This window comes from Pelophylax lessonae (assembly GCF_965119305.1).
Source record: "Pelophylax lessonae genome assembly, chromosome: 1".
Taxonomy (NCBI): Eukaryota; Metazoa; Chordata; class Amphibia; order Anura; family Ranidae; genus Pelophylax; species Pelophylax lessonae.
The window spans coordinates 389,499,207-389,523,173 of NC_138768.1; the positions used below are offsets into that span (position 1 = coordinate 389,499,207).

The 23,967-nt window shown below is 40.7% G+C and overlaps 1 protein-coding gene across 8 annotated transcripts in view; it reads right to left on the reverse strand.

Annotated features, from left to right (window-relative positions):
- MPDZ (multiple PDZ domain crumbs cell polarity complex component) overlaps positions 1-23,967 on the reverse strand; it is a 334,396-nt gene that overhangs the window by 96,424 nt on the left and 214,005 nt on the right. For 5 of the 8 annotated variants that reach the window (XM_082263865.1, XM_082263863.1, XM_082263860.1 and 2 more), the window contains 5 exons: positions 7,141-7,245; positions 4,557-4,649; positions 4,237-4,414; positions 2,058-2,168; positions 117-200 (listed from right to left, as the gene is read on the reverse strand). In XM_082263865.1, coding sequence (XP_082119991.1) covers positions 117-200; positions 2,058-2,168; positions 4,237-4,414; positions 4,557-4,649; positions 7,141-7,245 — 571 coding nt within the window. The remainder of the gene's footprint in view (positions 1-116; positions 201-2,057; positions 2,169-4,236; positions 4,415-4,556; positions 4,650-7,140; positions 7,246-23,967) is intronic. The other 3 variants (XM_082263866.1, XM_082263864.1, XM_082263862.1) reach the window with 1 other exon arrangement.

Sequence of the window (23,967 nt, forward strand, 5' to 3'; positions counted from 1 at the left end):
ATATCATTTTATAGAGCTAAATAATGATTGCTTTCAAAGATTCTACAACAGAGTGAGGTTAGCGCCATTAGTGTACCTAAAGACAATCAGCATGCAGTTGTAAGCAAAGTATTTACCTTGGATGAGTGATGAGAAAAAGGGTTAGTAGGTGGATGTCCTCTGTAAGCAGAGGCAGATGGAGAGCAATACAGAGACTCAGGCTAAAGAAGAAAAGGTCAATGAGAAAGGCATTACAAAGGTCGAATAAAATGCCACTAAAAAGGCATTTAACACCCAAAATGGACCCAAAGTTACCACAACACATGCATACACTAATAAACAGAAAAGCAAAGAGATAAAAGAGAACTGCTTCTGCATGTAGGTAAACTGGTCCTCTCATGGCTTATAAGACTTGCCTGCAGTAATGGAGGAACATTCTGTTTAGCTATGATACTTATAGCTTAGAGCAGGAACCATTCTAAAGCAAAAGCCCCTGCTTATAAAACGATATTCATATACATCTTTACCAATAGACATAAAATTATGCTTTTGGCCACAGCAGGTGACAATATTATGTCTAGAACTGTCATGATCACCCCATTGCTCTCATAGGGAACATTGGCAAACTGATAATTACTGTTTATAGAGTGCTCTGCTGTGAGAAGTGTTAAAAAGTGATCATGTCTTCAGTGAAGTCCACCCTCCTATGTCAAAGACTTTCTTCCAAATTATGCTAATTTTGGCCTGCTAGCTCACTGACAAAACTTAGCATGATAGCATTCTGGACTATTATCCCCCATTCACACCTGAGCATTTTGTAGCTAGAAGATAAAAGCTCCAAAGTTATCAACCAGCCAAAATCCCATGCTTTTAAATTTTCCCATTCCACATTTGAGATTTCAGATGCTTGTAGCTCAAACTCTAAAATCTTCCAAGGCACATGAGCTAATTTTGAAGCAGAATCTGGAGTTTTTGGCCCCACTGACTTCAACAGGACCTTGCAAAAAAAACACGTCTTATAGTCCTTTCACACTGGCTTTCCTCTGTTTTGCTCAGTGGGGATCGATCCGCTGATCCCCGCTGAGCAGGCAGATGGCAGCTCTGTCTCCGCTCTGTGTGCAGAGACAACCCTGTCAGAGCCCTGCTCTCCTCTATGGGGGATCGAGTGGAAACAGACCGCCTGTATGTTTCCACCCGATCCTCCAGACGGATGGAAAATAGGGTTTCCATCCGTCTGGATTTCACAGACAGGATTGGATCGGATAGCGGCGGGTGTCAGTGGACATGTCACCGCCGACATCTGCCATTCCATAGGGATGCAAGGAGCATTCGATCAGGTCCGCCTGAAAAAACTGACAGGTGGACCTGATCGGAAAGCCCGTGTGAAAGGGGCCAATCATGTTTTTTTTTAGGAGCTCCCCTAATAAAAGTCTATGGGGCAAAAATGTATGATAACTGCAAGAGATAACAAAACATGTAAATAAATGCCCCCCCCCCCCAAAAAAAAAACAAAAAACCACCTACATACATAACGCTTGAGTGTAAATGAGTGCTAAAACGGATTAATCAGAGTGAATCAAAAAATTACCTGCCTGTCTTACATGGGGAACATTTTTGTAGTTATATGCATCATATGATCAAAAAATAAACTATGCTAATTGGAACTCTCTAAAGTACATACACACAGCAAAATCATGGCACAAGAGAACTGCTTAGAAGTCTGTGTTCCTAAAGTCCAGTAATCAAATATCTCTGAGGAAATGTTTCCAGGACTTTCCTTAAAAGAGCAGCTGTTGTAATTACTGATCGACTGATTAAATCACCTTTGCAAGAACATTTTTACAACATGACCTGCTAAGTGTAGCGGAGAAGTGCTGGTATGGATAACTGTCCATCATATCCATGCAGTAACAGAACAGTAAAACATAACTAGGATGACAAGGAGAACATATGTTTTTTTTTCCCATATACAACTACAAAATAGCATTTTATCAATTCAGTGACAGCAAAAGAAATTATTGGTTAATAAAATAAACAAGCAACTGTGCCAACACATTTAAATATTTCAATGTACTTACCCTAGGTCTGTTAATAATGCTTTGAACAAGAAAGACAACAGGGTTGCCTGCTTTTCTTATGGCTTCCACTGCCTGCTCATGACTTGCATCTCTTAGATCAATGCCATCAACCTAAACAATAAGGGACCTCGGTTATTAGGGACAGCATACAGTCATCGAGTAAGACTCAACATGACTGACTCCTAAATATCATATTTAAAAAAAAAAAAGGCGAAGCGGTAGTGCCATAGTGATGTCCTCCTGTTTAAAGAAAAGTAAGCCACCTTCAACAGAAAAGGAACAAAAAGGAAAAAAAAGAGAGCAAAAACATCAACAGTAACAAAAAAGCATCCCTCTTCCATTTACTTTACTGATGCATCTATTCCCATATTAACGTTATAAATAGATGTCAGTAATAGGCTTTGTATAACAAGTCTGAGTTCAACAGCTTTATGCTGTAAGTAATTTTCTAAACAGCTTTACTAGTAGGATCTATACCTATAACTGGGTTTTTCCAAGTTAATCTAAAGCTTATGCCAGTCTGTTCGCTCATTTAAGGCAAACAGAAAAAGACAGCTAAAGATTCCAGGTAGTAATCTTGTTGAGAGAAATTACTGTCCTGCTCAGTACATCCAACAGAATAAAGCTGGCCGTAGAGATTTTTTTTTTCCACTGAGCCTGCAGGCTTAATGGAAAACGAAAAAAAACTAACAGATTCTTCCATCTACGCTATACAGTGCAGATGAACAAATCTCCCACACCAGCTATTGGATTTTGACAGCTAGCCCCCACTAGCTGTCAAATACCAGTACAGCGGCTGCATACTGGAACTAAAAAGTGAAGGGGATCCCATTGATGTATTATACTTAGTGTGATATGACATACTTGGATATTGGTACCTATTGCATTTTTATTATTATTGAACAGGAATTGTATAGCTCCAACTGTTTACTCAGTGCTTTACAACAAAAGGGCAAACAGTACAATTACAATATACTTTTAAAACAGTTGGAAACAGAGGGCCCTGCTTGTTAAATCTTCCAATCTAAGAGGGAGAGTCAAGAGATACAGAAGGCAATAGCTGCGGGGAATGGACTGATGGAGAAAAATAAAAGTAGAGTTGTTAGGTTGTTGCAGGGTAGGCCTCTCTAAAGAGGTGGGTTTTCAGGGTTTGTCTAAAAATTGACAGAGTAGGAGATAGTCGGAAAGATTGGGGTACGGAGTTCCAGAGAGTAGGAGAGGCTCGGGAGAAGCCCTGGAGGCAAGCATGGGATGAGGTGACAAGGGAGCCTTTGGAAGTTGTTGTTCGTATCTTGAATTTAATTAGTTGGATGAGCAAAAGCCAGTGGAGGGATTGGCAGAGAGGGGTAGCAGATACTGAGTGGTTGGTAAGGTGAATGTGGCTGGCAGCAACATTCATGATGGACTGTAGGGAGAGTAGTCAATGTAAAGCTAAGCCAGTGAGGAGGGAGTTGCAGTAGTCGAGGCGAGAGATAAGCAGGGAGCTTTGCGGCATCACTGGTTAGAAAGGGGCATATTTTGGAGAAGTTGCGGAGTTTGAGAAAGCAAACTTTGGACAGTGATTGGATGTGGGGCTGAAAGGATAGTTCAGAGTCCATGATTACACCTAGAACCTTGGCAGGAGGAGATGGGTTTATAGTTGAGCCTTTGATCTTGACAGAGAAGCCAGTGGAATAGTGTTCATTGACTGAATACAATGTAATTGTAAAAGCATTCTTGATATGTGGTGTGCTTACTCTACATATTCGAAATTATTCTAATACTGCCCTTGAAGCCGAAACAAAAAAAAACTGTTGGAAGTACGCTTTCAGTGACCACATTTTCACATGTTCCCACAAACTGTTGCAATATGGCTAGTAATAGGAGTGCTTATAAGCCTTTTTTTCCCCAGGTACCAACCTAATGAAAACAAAAAAAACTACAACATAGCTTAAAATGATAAACATTTAACGTTTGCTAATGCTGGTATGAAATTTTCAGACAACTATTTTTCACTTTTGATTGAGAAAAACATGCATAAACTGTACCACTAAGACTGGCAGTATGGAACAGTAGGATGACATTTTTTTTTTCTGACACCAGCACTTGAAGGGTTAACACCCACACACTTTGTGTTCTAAGGCATTCAGCAATGACGGTTACATATGTCTGCACATTACAATGGTCTTCCAGATGGTACCTCCACAATCCTATCTCCAGTTTTCAGAGTTCCATTTTTGCCTGCAGGACTGTCCTCTAGAATGTGTTTGATGAAGATTCCTCTCATCACTTCCCCATTGCTTAATCGGCTTCCCATGCCTCTGCCACCGACAATGCTGATCCCCAGAGATTTACCAGGCTCCCTCCAAAGCTCTACCCTGTGAGGATAAAGAGAGAAGAAAGAAATGCTTTGGATTATACACGTTCAGCCCACATGTTGTAGACAAAACTAAGACTTTGTATTTAGGGATTTTCACAGTATACAGTGAGGACAATGAAATGTAAATAGCTGAAAAAAACCTTCTTGGGGTATTCCAGTTGCTGAATGCTGCATTTTCCAGTTCACTTTCTTCTCCTTCCCCTTCCTCACGCTCAGGTAGCTCTGGAGCATCACTGGAAAAAAATCACAAGCAGCTTTAGTTTTGTTTACAGTTGATAGCGCTTTATGTTTAAGGCTAGGTTTCCACTAGTGCGGCTACGAAGTCGTGCTACTTCTAGCACGACTTCGTAGCGAAAGTAAACTGCGGCCTTAGTGAGACTTGTCCCTCATATATAGAGGGAAGTCGCACTGTAGACGGCTCAAAATTAGTGCACGAACTACTTCTGAAGTCGCCGCAACTGAAGCCGCGGCAGTGGAAACGGGCCCCATTGAAAACAATGGCTTTTGACTTGCTGTGCGACTTGACATGTGTCAAGTCGCACCGCAAGTCGCACTAGTGGAAACCGAGCCTAAGTTCTACTGGTATGATGCACATAAAAGCTATCATATATAATTGCAGTAAAACAATCCACATTTAGCACAGAAAATGAAAGCAGGCACCAAAAGGTACCTTAAGAACTTTCATTCATTTTCTACACCATCCACGAAGCCCCATATCTGTGTCACTCCATATGTCATAGTAACTTCATGCTTTTGAAACACTCTCATGTCCTCATCCCTGCACTGAACTGAATTACTTTATGGTCTTCACTTTAATTGTTTAATTTACGTTAAAGTCTCCTCTATGATATAGTAAAGCCAGCCATAGACTGTTAGAACCACGTATGGGCAGGCTGAATGTACCCAAATTGATCGATCTATCAACCTGGGTACAACCAGCCTGTCCAATTCTACATGTGATTATTGCTAGTGGCTGTTATAGATGCTAGCAATAATCACTGTGTTCTCCTGGCAGGGATGGCTTCCCCCGGCCAGGAGAAAACAATGGCCCTGCAGGAGGGATTCCTCCATCAACACTGACTGTGTTGATGGCAAAATCAAGCAATTTTCAGAAAATCACTATGTCTATGGCCGGCATTTGATAGGGTTAAAAAGAGATTCATGTCCTTCAAATCCAATCAATATTTTTTTTTATTTTTCCTAATCCTTTAAGGCAGCCTAAAAATTCTTTTATGCTTTCCTCTTTGTTTTACAAGAATATGTCAAGTGTAAATTGCTGTGTGGGTCTACTAGGGAGCCTTCACCTCAAGGTTCTTTCTAAATGGGACAGAGACAGCCAAATGGATAAAAATGTAGAACCTTCCATTTTTATTTTTTATTCCCCCCTCTATGTCTTTATACCTTTCTTTCCTGGGGACTCATATCCCCCTTATTGTGTGCTCGTCTTCAAAATGTTAAAAGTGAGAGATCTTCCCAATAGACACCAAAAAATAGCCATTTCCATAGTCCATTTACAACTCATTAGGAAAAATAAAATAATAATTTGCTGGAGCTGGGCTTTAATATGGAGAGACTGCATTCTCATTCAACACATCTGTAAACATCTTTTGTAATACAATTCCATAATCCTTGTACAAATAATTTTCAGTACCAAAAATATTTTTTGAAAAATACCCATTCAAGTTTGTTAATATCATCTTAATAATCCTGCAGAATTGTGGTGGCTGGATATCAGCAATGCCCTGTAGTTTTAGAACAGGTGCCACCAGACAGGTAAGCATACAGCACCTCCTTTTACAGTCTAGGCTTACATTAACTTTGTCCCCACAGTGACACAATCATCAAAAAGATGCACTGAAAAAAAATATGTAGGTATGTTTTTCCCAAAGAGGTCCTAACATGCATACAAAACTAGAAAACACAGTCCATGGCTTTAGCTAGCATCAGCACAGGATGCATGGTTAAGCTGTGTTGTCTACAAAAGGTAGGATTACGGGCCGGGGTTAAAAAAGTCAAAGCTTTCAGTGAAAATTAAATAGTTCAAGAGCTGTCTTTTCAGCTATCAAATAGAACACTTTATTGATTGAGCCACATCTTTCCTTATGGGAATTGTTACATTTAATTGCAGGGGAGAAAGGGGGCATTTTTGTGCAAAATTCTACCTTAAAAAAGCCAATTTGCCTCGTGACTACAGGCAGTCCTCGGGTTACAAACATTCGAGTTACAAATGGAGGGAGACAACAGGAAGTGAGGAGAAATCTCCCCTAGGAAGGGAAACTCACTCCTGTAAGAGTTCTCATGGGAAAAATGTATCTCCACTGAAGCTTTATAACAACCCAACATTTTCAAAATACAGTTGTCATAGGGACAGAAAGTGAGGTGAAATCTTCTGAACAGGGGTAGAGACAGCAAAACAAGTGTACATGGGTGTTAACCCTTCCCTATGCTATCCAGAAAACTAAAAATTATTCATCTGGCTGGAGCTACACTTACAAAATGTAGCTGTTCCGACTTACAAACAAATTCGACTTAAGAACAAACAGTTCCCATCTTGTTTGTAACCCGGGGACCGCCTGTAATTGCTTTGTTTTGCTAAGTCAATGGCCTACTGAAGATACTGTTCTTGAGAACAGCAGCTTCCATTTTTTTGATAAGACACTTTTTTATCAATAGATGTTCCAGTTTGGCTTGATAAAATACATTGCTACAATGTTCCCTTCTCACCTAGTGTTCTGTACAGGCAAAGGTTCAAGCGATAGTGTTCCTTCACTAAGTTGGCCAATACTTGATTGATATTCTTCCAAATTCTCACTTGGAACATATGTAATGCTACAAAAAAACACACACTATTAGTGCAAACACTGGAGAATAAAATGGTTGCACTGTGTACACCAACGCGATAAATTAAATTAATTCACATATGTACACATTTATAGATGCGGGGGTGACAATAAAAAGTAAACAAACGTCTTACCAAGTCAACTTACCCCACAAAGTTTTAGGGAGCTTTAAATCTATTTTTTTTTTTTTGGTCTCACAATTCAGTCTTTTGTGGATACATGTAACCTATAAACCCACAAACTAAAGACAGGAGACCTTATTTTTATAAGTCAATGCAATTTAATATGTTATGGTATTTGCTTTTTTCATCCATCTGTTTACATCTGTCTATAAGTAACATCAACAATGTGTGCAAAGGGCCAGAGCTTAAAGTGGATGGCCAGGTAAAACCTAACTAAGCCTAAATCTGTTCTACACCTTATTCTAAGCCCTAAACTAACTACCCTGTAAAGGAAAGATGTCTATACTTACCCAATCGAAGGGCGCTCAGGTCCAGTCACAGGACTGGCTCCCAGCGCCAGCTTTTGGGCAGGGAAAGGACAGTGGACAATGGAAGTCCCATAGTAAGTCTATGGGTGTTGTAACCTTCCAGGCATTGCAGCAGTTGCTCATTTGCATGGATGGAACAATCGGTTTCTGCTGGCTGAACTAAAACAAAGGAAAAAACTAACAGTGTATGGTCAGATTTAGGTGGGAAGTAGAAACTTGCATCAACCACCTGTTTTTACCACCTGTGCAAAGGAAGACTTACTGTTTAAAATGCAACATCAAAAATCCAACTACTTTTCAGACACTATTTGTTGGGACATTAATGGACAAGTTTAAAGATTTGTTCTGCATTACAAAACCCTTGTGCTACTTATGTAGTCAATAGGTAGAGTAAGCAGTCCTAGTTTAGACAGCAGTAAGGCATCTGGAACTATTCAATGCTAAAATCTTGTTTATTGAGATTCCTAAAGTATAACTAAAGGCAAAACTTTTTTTTTTTTTTTTTTTTTTAATTTGGATATGGAGCAGTTTTGAGGATACACTTGCTGTCTGTATTCATGTTAGAGAAATTCAATCTCTTTAATTGTCATGAATACTAACATAACTAGAAATGAAAGTAAAGGTAAATGCAATATTTTGAGTGGCCACCAGAGCAATAATAAAGGGGAAATCTTTCAAAGAGGATATTTGTTCCCTTGATAAATGTTTAAAGAAGAATTCCAAATATGGCAATTTTTACATAGTTACATTGATCCACCTTGGACTATGTATTCAACATATCTGTGGGATCCCTTTAGAAGCTGGAAATCACTGTAGCAGACACTACTCTAGTTATCTCAACTTGCTCCTGGGTCCCGTGCCGAGCGGCTGCCCTGCTGCATTCTGAACAAGAAGTTGGCTGCTGGGAACAGGCACCATTCAGAGAATGCTTTGCATTTTCTCCATGAATGCAAAGCATTCTCTAATTGGACTTGGTTGAGAGTGTGACATTACTGCCCCCTTTCAATTTTATCCAAAGCAGAGAACATTTTGCGTTAATTGAGAAAATGCGAAGTTATCTCTGAATGGCGCTCATGCTGGTCGGGCAACCTCCTGTGTTCACAATGAGACAGGGTACAGCACAAAGAAGCAAGTGGAGATCACTGAAGTGATTTTCAGCTTCTAGAAGGACCCCACAGGTATGGTATATGCATGGTTACATTGGTACAAGCTAGACCAACTTATCTACAGTATATAAATATATATACAACGTAGCGACAGTATATAAAAAAAATCCATACATGGAATCCTTCTTTAAGAGGAGATTTTTCTCCCATTCTCCTGGTTAAGTCTACATAAAAAGAAGTTAAGGAAAATCTCCTTAATGGGACACTGACATAAACACCCCCCCCCCCCCCCCCCCAAAAAAAAAAAAGTTTAGTAGTAGCAAGTTTTTTTCACTATAAAATGACCCCCAGAACATTATATACTTTTTATCAGCCCTTTAACCCTTTCACTGCCAGTGAATTAAAACATATTGCAGCACAGTTACTTCAGTAAATATATCGGCCCTGTCCTTTCCTCAATGATCAGTACTGATCGCTCACTGTGTTAATTCATAATTCAAAAATAGTAAATACTGGGGGGAATTTAATATAGCTGCTGCTCCACTTTTTGAAGTTAAAGTGATACTAAAGTCTCTTTTTTCTTTAAAAATAATAAACTTGTTATACTTACCTGCTCTGTACAGTGGTTTTGCACAGAGCAGCCCAGGTGCTCTTTGGCCCTTCTGGCCCCTCCCCCTCCTGTTAAGTGCCCGCACAGCAAGCAGCTTGCTATGGGGGTGACACGGAGCCAAAATTTGGCCCTGCCCCCTCTCTCTCCTGATTGGCTGACTTTGATTGACAGCCGTGGAAGCCAATAGCGCTGCTGCTGTTTCTCAGCCAATCAGGAGTCTGGAGGCATTTGTGCCCATTCCTGGATCAAGAAAGTTTTTTTTACTTAATGCAAAGAATGCATTAGGATATAAAAAAAAAAAACCTTCTGCTTTACAACCACTTTATTCCCTCTTGTTAATGTACTTTGCCAAATACATGAAGCATTTGTGACACTTTTGGTTCTAACAGCAACTCATGCATCAAGTGGAGCTATGTAAGACCAACGCTCTTTTGGTTGTACAGAGGGAAAAACTGTCTCAGACAGATTTTGTAAAAGTGTGTCTCATTCTAAAAGTGGCGCAGCATGAACCAAATTTAAGTACAAGTTCTAGACAGGTATAGGAGTTTGGCGCATTCTTTTAGAATGCATGAGAGACACTAAAAAAAATCTGCCTGTGCCAGTCTTTATGAATTCCAGGGATTGTTTACTATGCTTCAGTTTGTGAATGAACAGAATGGCTCTGTACAAAGCTCTTCCCGTTTGTTCATTCAATGAGTGCAGAGAAAGGGATTAGAGATCTGCACCCTCCAATTTCTTTCTTTGCCTCAAAAGTGAGACATCAAAACTCTGCTTAGACCCCTGATGTTTCACTAAAGCAACACTCCCCCAAAAGAGGGCTGTATTAAAAAAAAAATAGTAAAAAAAAAAAAAAATAGTAACTATAATAATAAAAAACATAATTAACCAGTACCCACCAACATATATGCATCGGCTTGGTGGGTGGGCTTTAAAGTGGAGCCGCTGCACATATGCATTCATGGGGAACAGCTTTTCCTTGCTGAGGGCATCCTCACTGCGTACCTTCAGCACAGTAACTAAGCTGTAAAAGACAGCTCTCGATGTATGCTTGTGATCTTGTGCTTCCAATCATGTGACTCCTGTAACGGCCAATCACAGCGATCACATGATCTGAAAGTCCGCCTCTGCCTCCTAAGCATTTAGATCATCAAAGGGGTATTCCATCATCCAAACAAGCAAGATGAATGGAAAAATTCTATTCCGTCGAGACACTGTATTCTGATACGGGTACTCTCCACAACCGACGATCTACAAAAGCTTTCCAAGAATCCCACTCAACAGAAGTCACTCTAACAATTGACTTCTGTCAAACAAGGACGGCCACACGTGAATCAAAATTCGGCCAGTCCAGATTTCGATCCATCTATGGCCAGCATTATTCATGTGGGTGCTGTGGCCCATACAGCATACAGTAAATGAGCGGTTTGTTTAGTGGCTGGAGCCCCCAGGAGCAGTGTGCAGGCAGCCTAATTTACTCTCTGGGGACACAGCAGCTGTTTGAACCCAGCCACAGGTGCTAATTTGAGAGGCGTGCGGATTAAAAACAAGCCGTAAGCTTGTTTTAACTTCTTCAGATGTACTAGACACATTCAAAGAGCTGAAGAGGTTAAAGAAATTATGTAATGAAAGAAATATGGAGGTTGACCCATTTTCAAAAATTCCACTCGCAGGCTTCCCTGTTAGTCCTGTGGTTTCAATACTTTGGGTCACTGACCTGGAACAAGTATTAACCACTTAAGCCCCGGAAGATTTTACCCCCTTCCTGACCAGGCCCTATTTTGCGATTCGGCACTGTGTGACTTTAACGGACAATTGCGCGGTTGTGCGACGCTGTACCTAAACAATTTGACGTCCTTTTTTTCCCACAAATAGAGCTTTCTTTTGGTGGTATTTGATCACCTGTGCGATTTTTTGATCATGCGCTATAAACAAAAAAAGAGCGACAATTTTGCAAAAATAGCAATATTTTTCACATTTTTTTAAATGAAATCCCCCCCCCCCCCCCCCCAAAAAAAATGTAAAAATCAAAATTTTTTGAAACATTTTCGGACAATTTGTTTTATGCTACATATGTTTGCAAAAAGCGTATTTTGATTGGTTTGCGCAAAAGTTATCGCGTTTACTAACAAAGGGAAAGATTTTTGTCATTTTTGTTGTTTTTTTTTAACGTGTAATGGCGGCGATCTGCGATTTTTTTTGCGGTACTGCGACATTGCGGCGGACAGATCGGACCCTTGACTGACATTTTTGACACTTTTGGGGTTACCAGTGACATTACTATAGTAATCAGTGCTATACATATGACAAAATGACACTGGCAGGGAAGGGGTTAACTTTATTGGGGAAGGAGGGGTTAAGTGTATCCCTAGGGGCATGTTTCTAACTGTGCAGGGATGTGGCTTTACATGTAACAGCAGAGATCTACGGTCCTACATAGCAAGACCGTTAGATCTCTGCTGTTACACAGGGAAGAATGACAGGTGGCTTTGTTTACATTAGCCGCCTGCCTTTCTCCCTTCACAGCGGACGATCGCGAGTGACCGGCGGACATCGGGTCCGCCGGTCACACGAGCAGACTTGTTAGGGAATGAGCGGGGGCGCGCCCCCTATTGGCTCACAGGCTAGTGATGTACCGATATGTCACTTTGCCTGGCCGGGGCTGACCGCCGCAGTATATGTACTTGTAGGGGTCGGGAAGCGGTTAAATGGGTTGTAAGATCAGAAGGTTTTATTTTTTTTATCTTAATACATTCTATGCATTAAGATAAAAAGCCTTCTGCGTGTAGAAGTCCCCCCTCAGCCCCCCTTAAACTTACCTGGCTGAGACACCACAGTGGCACCACTGGCTCCCGCTGCTGTCAATCAAAGTCAGTCAGCCAGTAAATGAGGAGAAAAAGGGGGCGGGGCCGGGCCACAGCTCCGTGTCTAAATGGACATGGGGATCTCTGACTTAGCTCGGGTGCCCCATAGCAAGCTGCTTGCTGGGGGGGCACTCACCAGGAGGGAGGGGCCAGGAGAGCTGAAGAGGGACCTGAGAAGCGGAGGATCTGGGCTACTCTGGGCAAATCAACTGCACAGAGCAGGTAAGTATAACAGGTTTGTTATTTTTATTAAAGAGGAAGTAAAGCTTCCTCTGTAACTTGTACCTATAGGTAAGTCTACGATAAGGCTTACCTATAGGTACTGTAAACATATCCTAAACATGCACCGTTTAGGAGATATTAACTTTAAATGCAGCCAGTGACATCACTTGCGCATGCGCTCTGAAGGAATGGCTGCCTGTGCCCCTCCTTCAGAGCCCTGTGCCGTGAACGGCGGCTCCCGCCCGTACAGATGGCCGGAGGATGCAAACCCAGAAGGAAGATGGCTAAACATGTCGGCCATGTCACCAGTGAGCGGGTGGCGCTGCAGGGGCTTAGTTCTAAGGTAAGTATTTCATAATTAGCTAGTATGTGATGCATACTAGCTCATTATGCCTTTGTCTCTCAGGTTTTTTTTTTTTTTTTTTTCTGAGATACAACCCTTTTAAAAAAAACAAAAAAAATAAACAAGACTTTACAATCACTTTCACTGCCGGTTCACACTACCGTGACTTATCAGGCGACTTGGTCGCCTGACAAGTCGTGCTCCATTCTGTGCTATGGGAACCGTTCTAATAGGAGCAACTGAAGTCACTCCGTCTTAGAAAAAGGTTCCTGCACTACTTTTGACCGAAGTCGGAGCGACTTGCATTGACTTCCATTATGTGAAGTCTGTGCAAGTCACGCCGAAGTCGCGGTGCACGGCGACTTCACTAGTCGCCCCCCCAAGTCGTGTCGCCATAGTGTGAACCGACTCTAAGACTGCTAACTTCACCCTGATTTGTCTTGCTACTGCTTCTGGTTTAGCGACTCGGAACACATTTATTCCTGAGGATCAACATATTTATAACTATACATTTTCAGGACATTGCTAATATAATTTTATGTACTTTTTACAACAGGATTTGTTTAAAAGGAGCCTGCATTATATTTTTTAAAATAAAAGCTTCACTTTGTTATTGGGCCTACATTTACTTAATTTATGGCTTTTCCCTTGCCTCCCTCATTCTGCTGCCCAATGTGGGCAGTAAGGGCAACCTCATTTGGACAGGTCTGTGGCATTTGGTGGAATTTAAGCTGGCTACACACTGGCCGAAAAGCATCCAAAAACAGTTGGTTTGGGAGGAAAAAAAACAGCTGACTTTTTGGCCCATGTGTACAGCTCCTTGTCTGACAGAAGAACAAGCATGCTGGAAAACCAGCACCTGATCAGCTCTCGCAGCCATTGGCAGTTCCCCTGTCAAAACACAATAGCTCAGAGGGGAGATCGCTGAATCATTGCATGTGTTATGCCCCATACACACGTGCAGATTATCTGCAGACTTTTGTCTGCAGACTTACCTTTTCTATGTAGTGCAAGGGCCTGCCGGATTGCATACAAATTGAAAGTGTTTAGGTTTGACCTCATATTATATGGTTTTGGTAAGTCTGCAGACAAAAGTCTGCAGATAATCTGCACGTGTGTATGGGGCATTACTATGGTGACCTGTAGGTGTTTTTTTGTTTGTTTGTTTTTTTAGCTCGCTGGGTTGAATGAAAAAAAAATTAGTACATTGTGTACCCAGCAATAGTCAATAACTTGGGCAAATCAATTCACCTGTAATTAAAACTAAATCAGAGAGGGGCACAGAAAAGGCTATCCCAGCTAATAAAGGTTAAGACTACTGGTAAGGCAAACTGCTGGTCTCCGATAATGCCACGGTAGTACTAAAAACCTGTTCATCAACTATAAATAAGACCACAGAAAGACTAAACACCTTTTTTGTCATGAGCATCTCAGAAAACAAAATGTGTTGCTTCTCCTCTATAGAATAGAATAAAATGTAAATGACCAATGATCTAGTCTGCATAATGAGATATTTCTAGACTATGCTGTTGTGTGTATTTTGTCGACTGCCTCCATAAAGAGTCATTATATTTCTCAGAAAAAAAAGGATGTTTAATAGGATTTTCATGGAAAGGAATGAGTTACAAATTGTCAATAATATGTTCTTTCTAATAAAGACCTGAAGAGCACTGCTCTGACAGAAGAATACACGTAATTTCCATTTGATTTCATATTATGTGCTAAATTGAATCAAGGGAGATAAAAATACCATGAAGCCCACCAGCACCTTAATCAAGCATCACAGCTGGTGGCTACCAACACAAGTGCTTTGGGAATTAGCCAGTAAACATGACGATATCACAGCTAAAATGAATTTGATCCACTGCCTGGCACCTGGGTTTTTTGACTGACATCCAATGAGTAGGAGTCAGATAAACAACTCATGAATGCATGATCAAGATTTTGCTTTCAATACAAAATGTGTTGTCTATAGGAGGAGGGGAGAAATGCTTTTTCTTCAGATTTTTGCTTAATAATAAAATCGAGGCTGAATGCTAAAAAGTAAAAAAGTTGTCATTTAAACTTTCTCCTTTCAACTTATGTAATTTTACTGCTAAACATCTTATTGATTAATAATGCTTTTATTGTAGGTCTCACTTCATTTATTTACATCTCGGCTAATTGTAGTTTCTAGGGTAAGCATGATGTGGTCAGTTTGGACCAGTGGTTTCTTAGCTTCCACAGATATCTATCTTTTTTTTTTTTTTTTAACACAGTCTTATGCACAGGTATGAACCAACAGAAGGAACACCAAACCAGAATTATAAAGGAGTCCAAAGCTGTTTTGGACTCCTTTATGGATCTGGTTTGGCGTTCCTTCTGTTGGTTTAAAGCAAGGGTATGCAAACTGTGGCCCTCCAGCTGTTGCAAAACTACAAGTCCCATCATGCCTCTGGGTGTCATGCTTGTAGCTGCCAGTCTTGCTATGCCTCATGGGATTTGTAGTTCTTCAACAGCTGGAGGGCCACAGTTTGCATATCCTTAGCTTAAATATATATATATATATAAGTTCACTTTTTCGGGGAAAAAAAAAATATAATAATAATATAAGAGCATGCAATGTCAGAGTAGAGAGGGTAAAGGTGGTGTTGGGGGTGGAACATGCTTGAAAAGGTGAACCTAGCCTTTAAGCTTAAAGTGATGTTCCTGGGTACAACTACCTACTGGAGGATAGCGCTGGTTGCATGTAGGCCGCTAAATCAGAGCCAGCGAGCTCTTCAAAAGACTGCATTTTTTACCTTTACTACTCTGTATTAATAGGCATTAAAGTCCTGATGTATCTTGTAATTATTCCATTGAACCTAATGCAAATGTTTTCGCATCCCTGGTCAAATAAAAGAGTCAAATAAAATTTGTCCAGATTGGTATCTTCCAGAGACCATCTCATCCAATACAAATTTTTGCACAGGATCTATTATACCCCGGCCAAGTTAGCGAAACTGTACCGTGGACTGTCCTCGAATTGTTGGTGGTGTACTTCCAACCATGCAGATTTCGACCATATCTTTTGGGGATGTGTCGAGATTCAGGCCTTCTGGAACAGTGTTATGGAATGTATAGCTGAGGTGACAGCTATTTCAATACAGCCAGTGGTGCAGGTATGTCTTTTAGTATTAGTGGATGGAAAATGACACCTGTACTCTCTTGACGCTTTTACTGTATTATGCAAGGAAATCAATAATACTCTCATGGAAAAAATCTAGCCCGCCTACAATACAGGCTTGGAAAGTAATTATAAATAAGACACTCTCGCTGTATAAAGCTACGTATACAAATAGGGGAACAACGGATAAGTTCAATAAGGTATGGGATTGTTGGTATGATAATATATCCACGGTATCAGAATGAACTTGGTGGATCTTGAAGAGGGACCTGGCGGGGATATATGTATTCCCGGGGGGAGTAAAGGGTATCTCTATATCTAGGTTGTTTTTTTCTCTTTACGATGAGTGAGGAGGGCGGGGGTATAGCCTGGGTGATCTAGGAAGTTAGGTTACCTTTATTTTTACAAGATTTAACTGTGTGGACTATATTATTATATATAGGGCCAACGGCCCATATGGTTGAATAACAAGCTGACTTGTTGATGTGTGGGTTGGGTTTCCTCCCCCGCCCTCCCCTGTAGAGGGTGTTTTGTATGTATTGTTGTTATTTGTGCATTGAAATCAATAAAAAGCAAATTAAAATAAATAAATAAAAGAGTGGGAATCACAAAAAAAAAAAAATCATACCTAGATGGCAGCAGCACCAATTCCAGCTGCAGCTGTCCCCTGGCATCGCTAAGACCGAGAACTGAGTGATCAAACACCTCTGATTGCTCAGCTCTTGATACTCAGCCTGCAGAGAGCTGCTGACTGTCAGTCGGCGGCACTCTGCTTTGCCCCACCAGCGCTTACTGGAGCGCTGGGCTGTGGAGGAGGCGGAAAATGCTGGCTTAGACACTCTGCGGCTCACCGACAGGCTGAGCCAGTTATCGGTTTACGCTTCTGGGCAGATCCCGACCACTTATAGTCAGGATCTTTTCAGAGGCCTGAACCGGCTCTGTGACGTCAGATGACAGCGGACTTTAGCCCACTGTACTTCTTTCTGTGTGTACTTCTGTGACCCACAGGAAAAGTATAGCCAAAAGCACTTTGACCATACTTCTCCTTTAAAGGCTTGCTGAACTTTTCAATGAAAAGAAGTTAACATAATATCTACAGGTAACAAAGATAAACAAGAAATGTTTCTGCAAACTTTGACATCTAATTACGGTTTACGGTGTTTGCTTAAAGTGGTTGTAAAGTTAGAAGTTTTTTTTTTCTTAATGCATTCTATACATTAAGGTAAAAAGCCTTCTGTGTGCAGCAGCCCCCCTCATACTTACCTAAGCCTATCTCACTCCAGCAATGTTGCAGGAGTGTCTTAGCTGCCTGAGACTCTCCCATCTCATTGGCTAAGACAGCAGCGGGGCACCATTGGCTCCAGGTGCTGTCAATCAAATTCAGTGAGCCAATGAGAAGAGAGCCCTGGCTCCATGTCTGAATCAACACAGGGAGCTGCGACTCGGGTGCCTCCATAGCAAAGCTGCTTGCTGTGGGGGCACTCAACAGGAGGGTGGGACCAGAAGTGCCAAAGAGGAGGTTAAGGGCTGGTCTGTGCAAAACCACTTCACAGGGCAGGTAAGTATGTTTGTTTTTATCAAAAAAAAAAAGACTTTACAATCACTTTAATTGTACGGACTGCTTATAAAACAATTTGGAATGTACAAAGCCCATCTCCATGCTAAACTTTACAGCCTGAAGACTAGCTTTAACCACCCTGTCAACCAGTAGCAGCAACACCTTCTCTAGCAGAAATTAGAGCCTACAAATATTTCCTGCAGTGTTTTTTTTTTTTTTTATTCTTCATTTACTTTGTCCAGCCTAATGTCTTCCACTGACTGTATACTGCCTATTGTAATAAAAGATGCTTGCGACGCTACATTGATAGATTGGGGTCGTTTCAGACTGGCAATGTCACTGTCTTTGTCAAAGTGGGGGGAGCTCAGGAAAAAAGTGCACTGCGGTGATCCAGTAGGTTTTAAATGTCCTATGACCTGCCAGAGCTTATGGCTAAAGACTGCTGCACTTGATGTGAGAGCAGCGTTCTGACATTCTCCCCACCTTGCTTCCTGCTGACTACAGTGCTGTAGTAAGGAAAAACTATAAAGAAAAGCAAAGGGTAAGACATACAACACTTACTTTTTGAACCAAGCTGACAGGTTTTGAGGAGACTATAATTGGGCCTTAAAGTGATTGTAAATGCTCAGTTGTTTTCTCCTAAAATAGACATGGTATACCTACCTGCTCTGTGCTGTGTCAGCGCCGATATTCCGGTGCTTCCTGTCTCTGCTGGCGTCAGGTTGCCTAGATAGCACAACACAAATACCAGTTGTCGTGTTTCCATGGGGTACCCAATGCCGGAGTTGGTTATGCATCGCTCTGGGCACAGGCGGGTGGCCTATCTGGTCTCATCTCGCCCCGCCACTACTGGGCATGTGTGGGCGGAGCTCCAGATTGTACTCCTTTTGTGCGACCAGGGCTCCAGCCGCGCATTACACATCCATCACGCCAGCCGACAGGTGTATTACAGTGGCAAGGATACTGGGGGAGGAGCCCATTAGGGACCATATATACAGTATCTCACAAAAGTGAGTACCTCACATTTTTGTAAATATTTTATAATATTTTTTTCATGTGACAACACTGAAGAAATTATACTTTGCTACAATATAAAGTAGTGAGTGTACAGCTTGTATAGCAGTGTAAATTTGCTGTCCCCTCAAAATAACTCAACACACAGCCATTAATGTCTAAACCGCTGGCAACAAAAGCGAGTACACCCCTAAGTTAAAATGTCCAAATTGGGCCCACCCCTAAGTTAAAATGTCCAAATTGGGCCCAATTAGCCATTTTCACTCCCCGATGTCATCTAACTCGTTAGCATTACAATGTCTTAGGTGTGAATGGGCAGCAGGTGTATTAAATTTGGGGTATAAAAAAGATAACCGCGTTAAGTAAATAGATGAAGCAGCAGCTTAAAGTGTGACATACACCCAAGAAAAATTACAATAAACAAGCTGCGCTACTAAATAGAAAAGTGCTGTGACCACACAAACATCAAATTAAATGTGAAATTCCATTAGAAAAGTCCATAAAGTTTATTAATCGAAATTCCAAAGAAATAAATAATAAGTGTTCGTAGGGTCCACTAGGCGTGAACGAACATCCACTAGTGGTACAAACTGCTTACTGAAGTGAATTAAAAATTGTGCCAAATTCAGGGGTTTGCACACCCAAGATCTCCAATGGATATCCTACAGCCAGATCCAAACTCCACTGTGTTTCCAGGTCTTGGACCATACAGTAGGCTCAGCAGGCATTAGACCATGTACATAAATAGAAGATGTTATAGGATCCCATAGCGTAAAACTGATATATGTTATATGTGAAACTACTAAATATTGGACGTGGAATATGTCCCACTAAACCGTGAAAATAATAAGTGACAATAATTCCAGGTTATGTTAACACCCCCGAATGTGCAGTAACCACCACCAAATGTGCGAACTGCTTACCAGATGGGTATACAAAAATCGCCAATAATTGTGTATTTCAAACATCCATAGGATAGTAACCACCACCAATAGTGCAAACTGCTTACCAGAAGTAAACATATAATTGGCCAGTCGAAAAAAATGTAGGACAATCCAGATGAACACCAGACTCCACACAGGAACAGTGACTGCCACCCCAATCCACAAACTGCTTACCAGATGTAATTTTGGATATCGCCTCATGTACTCCAAAATTCAGACTCAAATACCTCCAAATGTAGTTGAAATTCGTATATCCCAGTGGGGGCATCAGTCACAGGGTCACATAAATGAAAAAAAAATACCCCATAGTGTAAAACTGTATAGTTTAATTATAAAACAAAGGAAAGCAACTTACAAACATCTGATTGAGAACGCTCAGAACAAAAAAGGAACAAGCCGCCGGCCGGTCGGCTCTTCCGCCCGTCCTCCGTCTCGCTCTAATGACGCCAGCATGGTCGCGGCGTGCTGACGTCAACAGTGAGGTGTACTCACTGTTGTGAGATACTGCAAGTGGGCCCCAAAATTCACAGCATACATGGCATTTACCCTGTGAGGGGATGAATTTCTCTGCACGTCTGTACATACATTTTTGACAGGTGAAGCTTTAGGATCTCACGACTCTCTTGCTGTCTTGGGGGGGGCTTTCCCCCCCTAATGTTTATTTTCATTACAGATTTCCTTTCCTTTTTTTTTTTTTTACGAATCCCCCATTATTAGAGCCAGCAATTATTCCTATATACACTGCAGGGTGTGTCGTCTGCATTATGTCCTTTGCTGTGCTCTGTGGGTGGTGGGTGCCGTTTTTCTGTTTTTTGGTTTATTTTTGCTTGGAAGAATTTTAAACATAAATCTTTTTTTTTTTAGACCAACGGTCCCATTTGTTGGTTTCCCCTCAAGTTTATGTGCCTTCACCTTCTGCGGTGTCCCAGCCCAACAGAGGGTTGGTTTTCTATCTTTTGGGCGGTCCTCCTCTTGCACTTCTTTCCCGTGGTTGTTGGCAGCACCTGGGGTGTCCTTATACCAGTTGTGAGTAATCTGATTTTTGTAGTTTATATTAGGTTTTGTTTTTTAATTTTTTTATTTTCTTGTTTTGTGTTAACCAATTTTCATTTTGCTATCAACAGCACAGTATCTCCTAAGGAATCTATTATCGTGAAACAAGTTCAGATTTTACAGCTACTGAAGTCCTTTTGACATTAAGGTTAATCACAAAGGTATTATTGTTATTTTGCTGTATGATTGTATTTAGAGACTAAAATATCTTTATTGTTTTACAATTTAAAAAAAGATACAGAAAACAAGAATTAAAGGCACTGCAAAATATAGATCATAAACATAGTGTGCATTCATAGTTAGCAAATTGTACTATTAAGAAAACCAAACAAAGGGCATATGTATATGTATATATATATATATATATATATAACTGAAAAAAAAAAAGCTGGTGAGGATAAATTACACACATGTTGGATAACAGGTAGGAAAGAGAGGTAGGGTATGTATTGCCATGACCTATAGTGGTAGAAATAATGATGTGGCTTAATAAAATACAATGGGGAGCATAAGAAATAATATGAAACGCTTCACGAATTTGCATTGTATCGTTCCAATTTTAGTATATGGCCTGCTGAAGCAAGGACTGTATGATTGTATTAAATGGATTAATAGAGGTATGTGTCTAGGATACCCCCTTTGCCACATGTCTATCTTTATCAGAGTAATTTTTTTATTTGAAAAATTTTGTATGCAATTAAATGTCAACTTTTTAACTTCTATGTGTTGATTCCTGAGATGGTTTAGCACCGTCCCACACTCTCTTATTTGTTGTTATCCATTTTACATGTGGTGCTGATTATACCCATTCATACAACGTTTACATTTATACAATAGACCCAAAGTGGTCTTGAAATATTAACCTTCATTACCATGGTATTGTAAACAATTGTAAAAAAAAAAAAAAAAAAAAAAAACTTTGGTGGGGACGCATTTAAATTTTTCGCAGTTTGATATGTGTAAAAATGAGTTTGGTCCATGGCAGTCTACAATTCAGGTTTATTGCTTTGGGTGAGAGGAAATCTAGATTCTACTAGGCGCAATCTAGTGGTGGCTGGTGAAGCTGCAGTCAAAGAAGCTGCATATAAAATGCTCAAAATGCCTAGTCGCCAGACTGCCTTCATCACTATGACAACTGGGATTTGGCTGGCCCTGTTTAATAGATATTGGTATTCTCTAATTTCTTACTACAAGTACAAGAAAACAGGTCTATATTTACAAGATGCACTTCATAGGCTTCAAAAACATGACATTTATAAGTTATTGTTCATCCACATTGAAGCAGGTTGGTATACAGCAACCAGACCTTTGCTGCACATAAAAGTGGAAATAAAGACCAAGTAAAATGTGAAAAAATGATCTAGTACATGAAAAAGTAGTTTTGTATGTTGCATCATGAATTAAACATAGCATCAGTAGAAATATTAAACATGTAGGTTGGAAAAATGATCAAAAAATATTTTCATATAAACTTCAGTATTCTTACATATCTATTTATAAACATAGAATTTTTCTACTTACCATAAATCCTTTTCCTGGATTACGGTCTACTGTCGGTTTATAGTGCCAGGAGTATTGGACAATGGCAAACAAAAAAATCTGTATGCCAGCCTAGGATACCCCCTCCTCTTCACAGCATGACTCTGTAGCAAGCACGAGAGCATAATCAATAACACAGAGGGGTGGGACCTCTGTCATTTAATGAGGTCAAGAAAAGTATTTTACAGGGAGTATAAAAATCCCTTATCTAGAAATCTGTCAACATGACCAGAGGGAAGATAGGAAATCAACCCGATGCTTAATACCCAGAAAAAATATAGAGAAATTAGTCTACACGTAGGAGGACTACCAGGAAGGGATCCACCTATTAGTGAGGCAAGCTCTTTGGAGAGATTGATCCCATTCTTCCAAAGTCTTGACAGAATAATGCCACAGCCAAAACAGGCTAAAGACCACCAGTGAAAACTGGGTGTTGAGAAGGGATTCTAGCTGCGGGTCAGTAAAATTCTTAAAGGTAAGCACACCCTCTACTGGGCTAGTGATTTCCCTGTTAAGGTGGGTCACTGACAGATCCAAGGTGGGTTTAGCTTGCTGTTGTACAAACTCCCTCCCCAAACCCCCAAAACCAATACCTCTGTGGTTTCAGTTTGCTTAGAGGTACAGCCTAAATATCAGGTTTTAAGTGTAAAGGTCTTTGCACCCGTAGGGTCTATTAAGTCCAATAATAGAGACAGCAAGCTGATCCACCAGATGCAGAGTAATATGTGTTACATGAATAAGGGCTAAAGAGTCTAGGGTAATGGCAGGAAAATGGTTCCTCAAATCAAACTCATCCGAGAGAGACCCTGGGAGACCCTAAATCTAAATCAAAAATGGTCACTGCTAACAGGGGCTCAGCCTCTTCCAAGGCTGCAAAGTTCAAAAATGGACTCTGCAGGGAACGAACTTAGACCCTTTGAGATCAGCACCCAGGAGGAATAGGATGAATATGGCCACAAAGTCTTGTATGACTGCAGTATAATCCCTGGTGACAAGGCTTCACTTGACAGAGCTTAGGGGGGACTTCAATGAAGTAGCAGATATCCAGATTTCAAAAGTCTGTGCTCTCAGAAGTCACCAGAATCATTGGGAAAGTGTCACCTGCTGCAGTGTGATCATCCCCTCTATGTCTATATATACGGTAAACACATTGCAAGCATATGGCAGTGATGCATATAGCTCAGGGTAGAAGGCATGGCCTCAGATGCTCATTAACCTATGCATTTATTTTTTGTTAATAAGGATCTAAGGCACTAAGTGACTATGGTCACTATAGATGGGCAAGAGGAATAGACCTGAGTTCGACATTCCACACGGTTCTATAACAAGGCAGGAGAAAAAGTGGGGTTATGCTACCTCAATTCTGAAAAAAAAAAAAAAAAAAAAATCGGTAAAGAAAGCGCATGTACAGTCAGGTCCATAAATATTGGGACATCTACACAATTCTAATCTTTTTGGCTCTATACACCACCACAATGGATTTGAAATGAAACAAACAAGAGGTGCTTTAACTGCAGACTTTCAGCTTTATTTGAGGGTATTTACATCCAAATCAGGTGAACGGTGTAGGAATTACAACAGTTTGTATATGTTCCTCCCACTTTTTAAGGGACCAAAAGTAATGGGACAGATTAACAATCATAAATCAAACTTTCACTTTTTAATACTTGGTTGCAAATCCTTTGCAGTCACTTACAGCCTGATATCTGGAACGCATAGACATCACCAGACGCTGGGTTTCATCCCTGGTGATGCTCTGCCAGGCCTCTACTGCAACTGTCTTCAGTTCCTGCTTGTTCTTGGGGCATTTTCCCTTCTTTTATGTC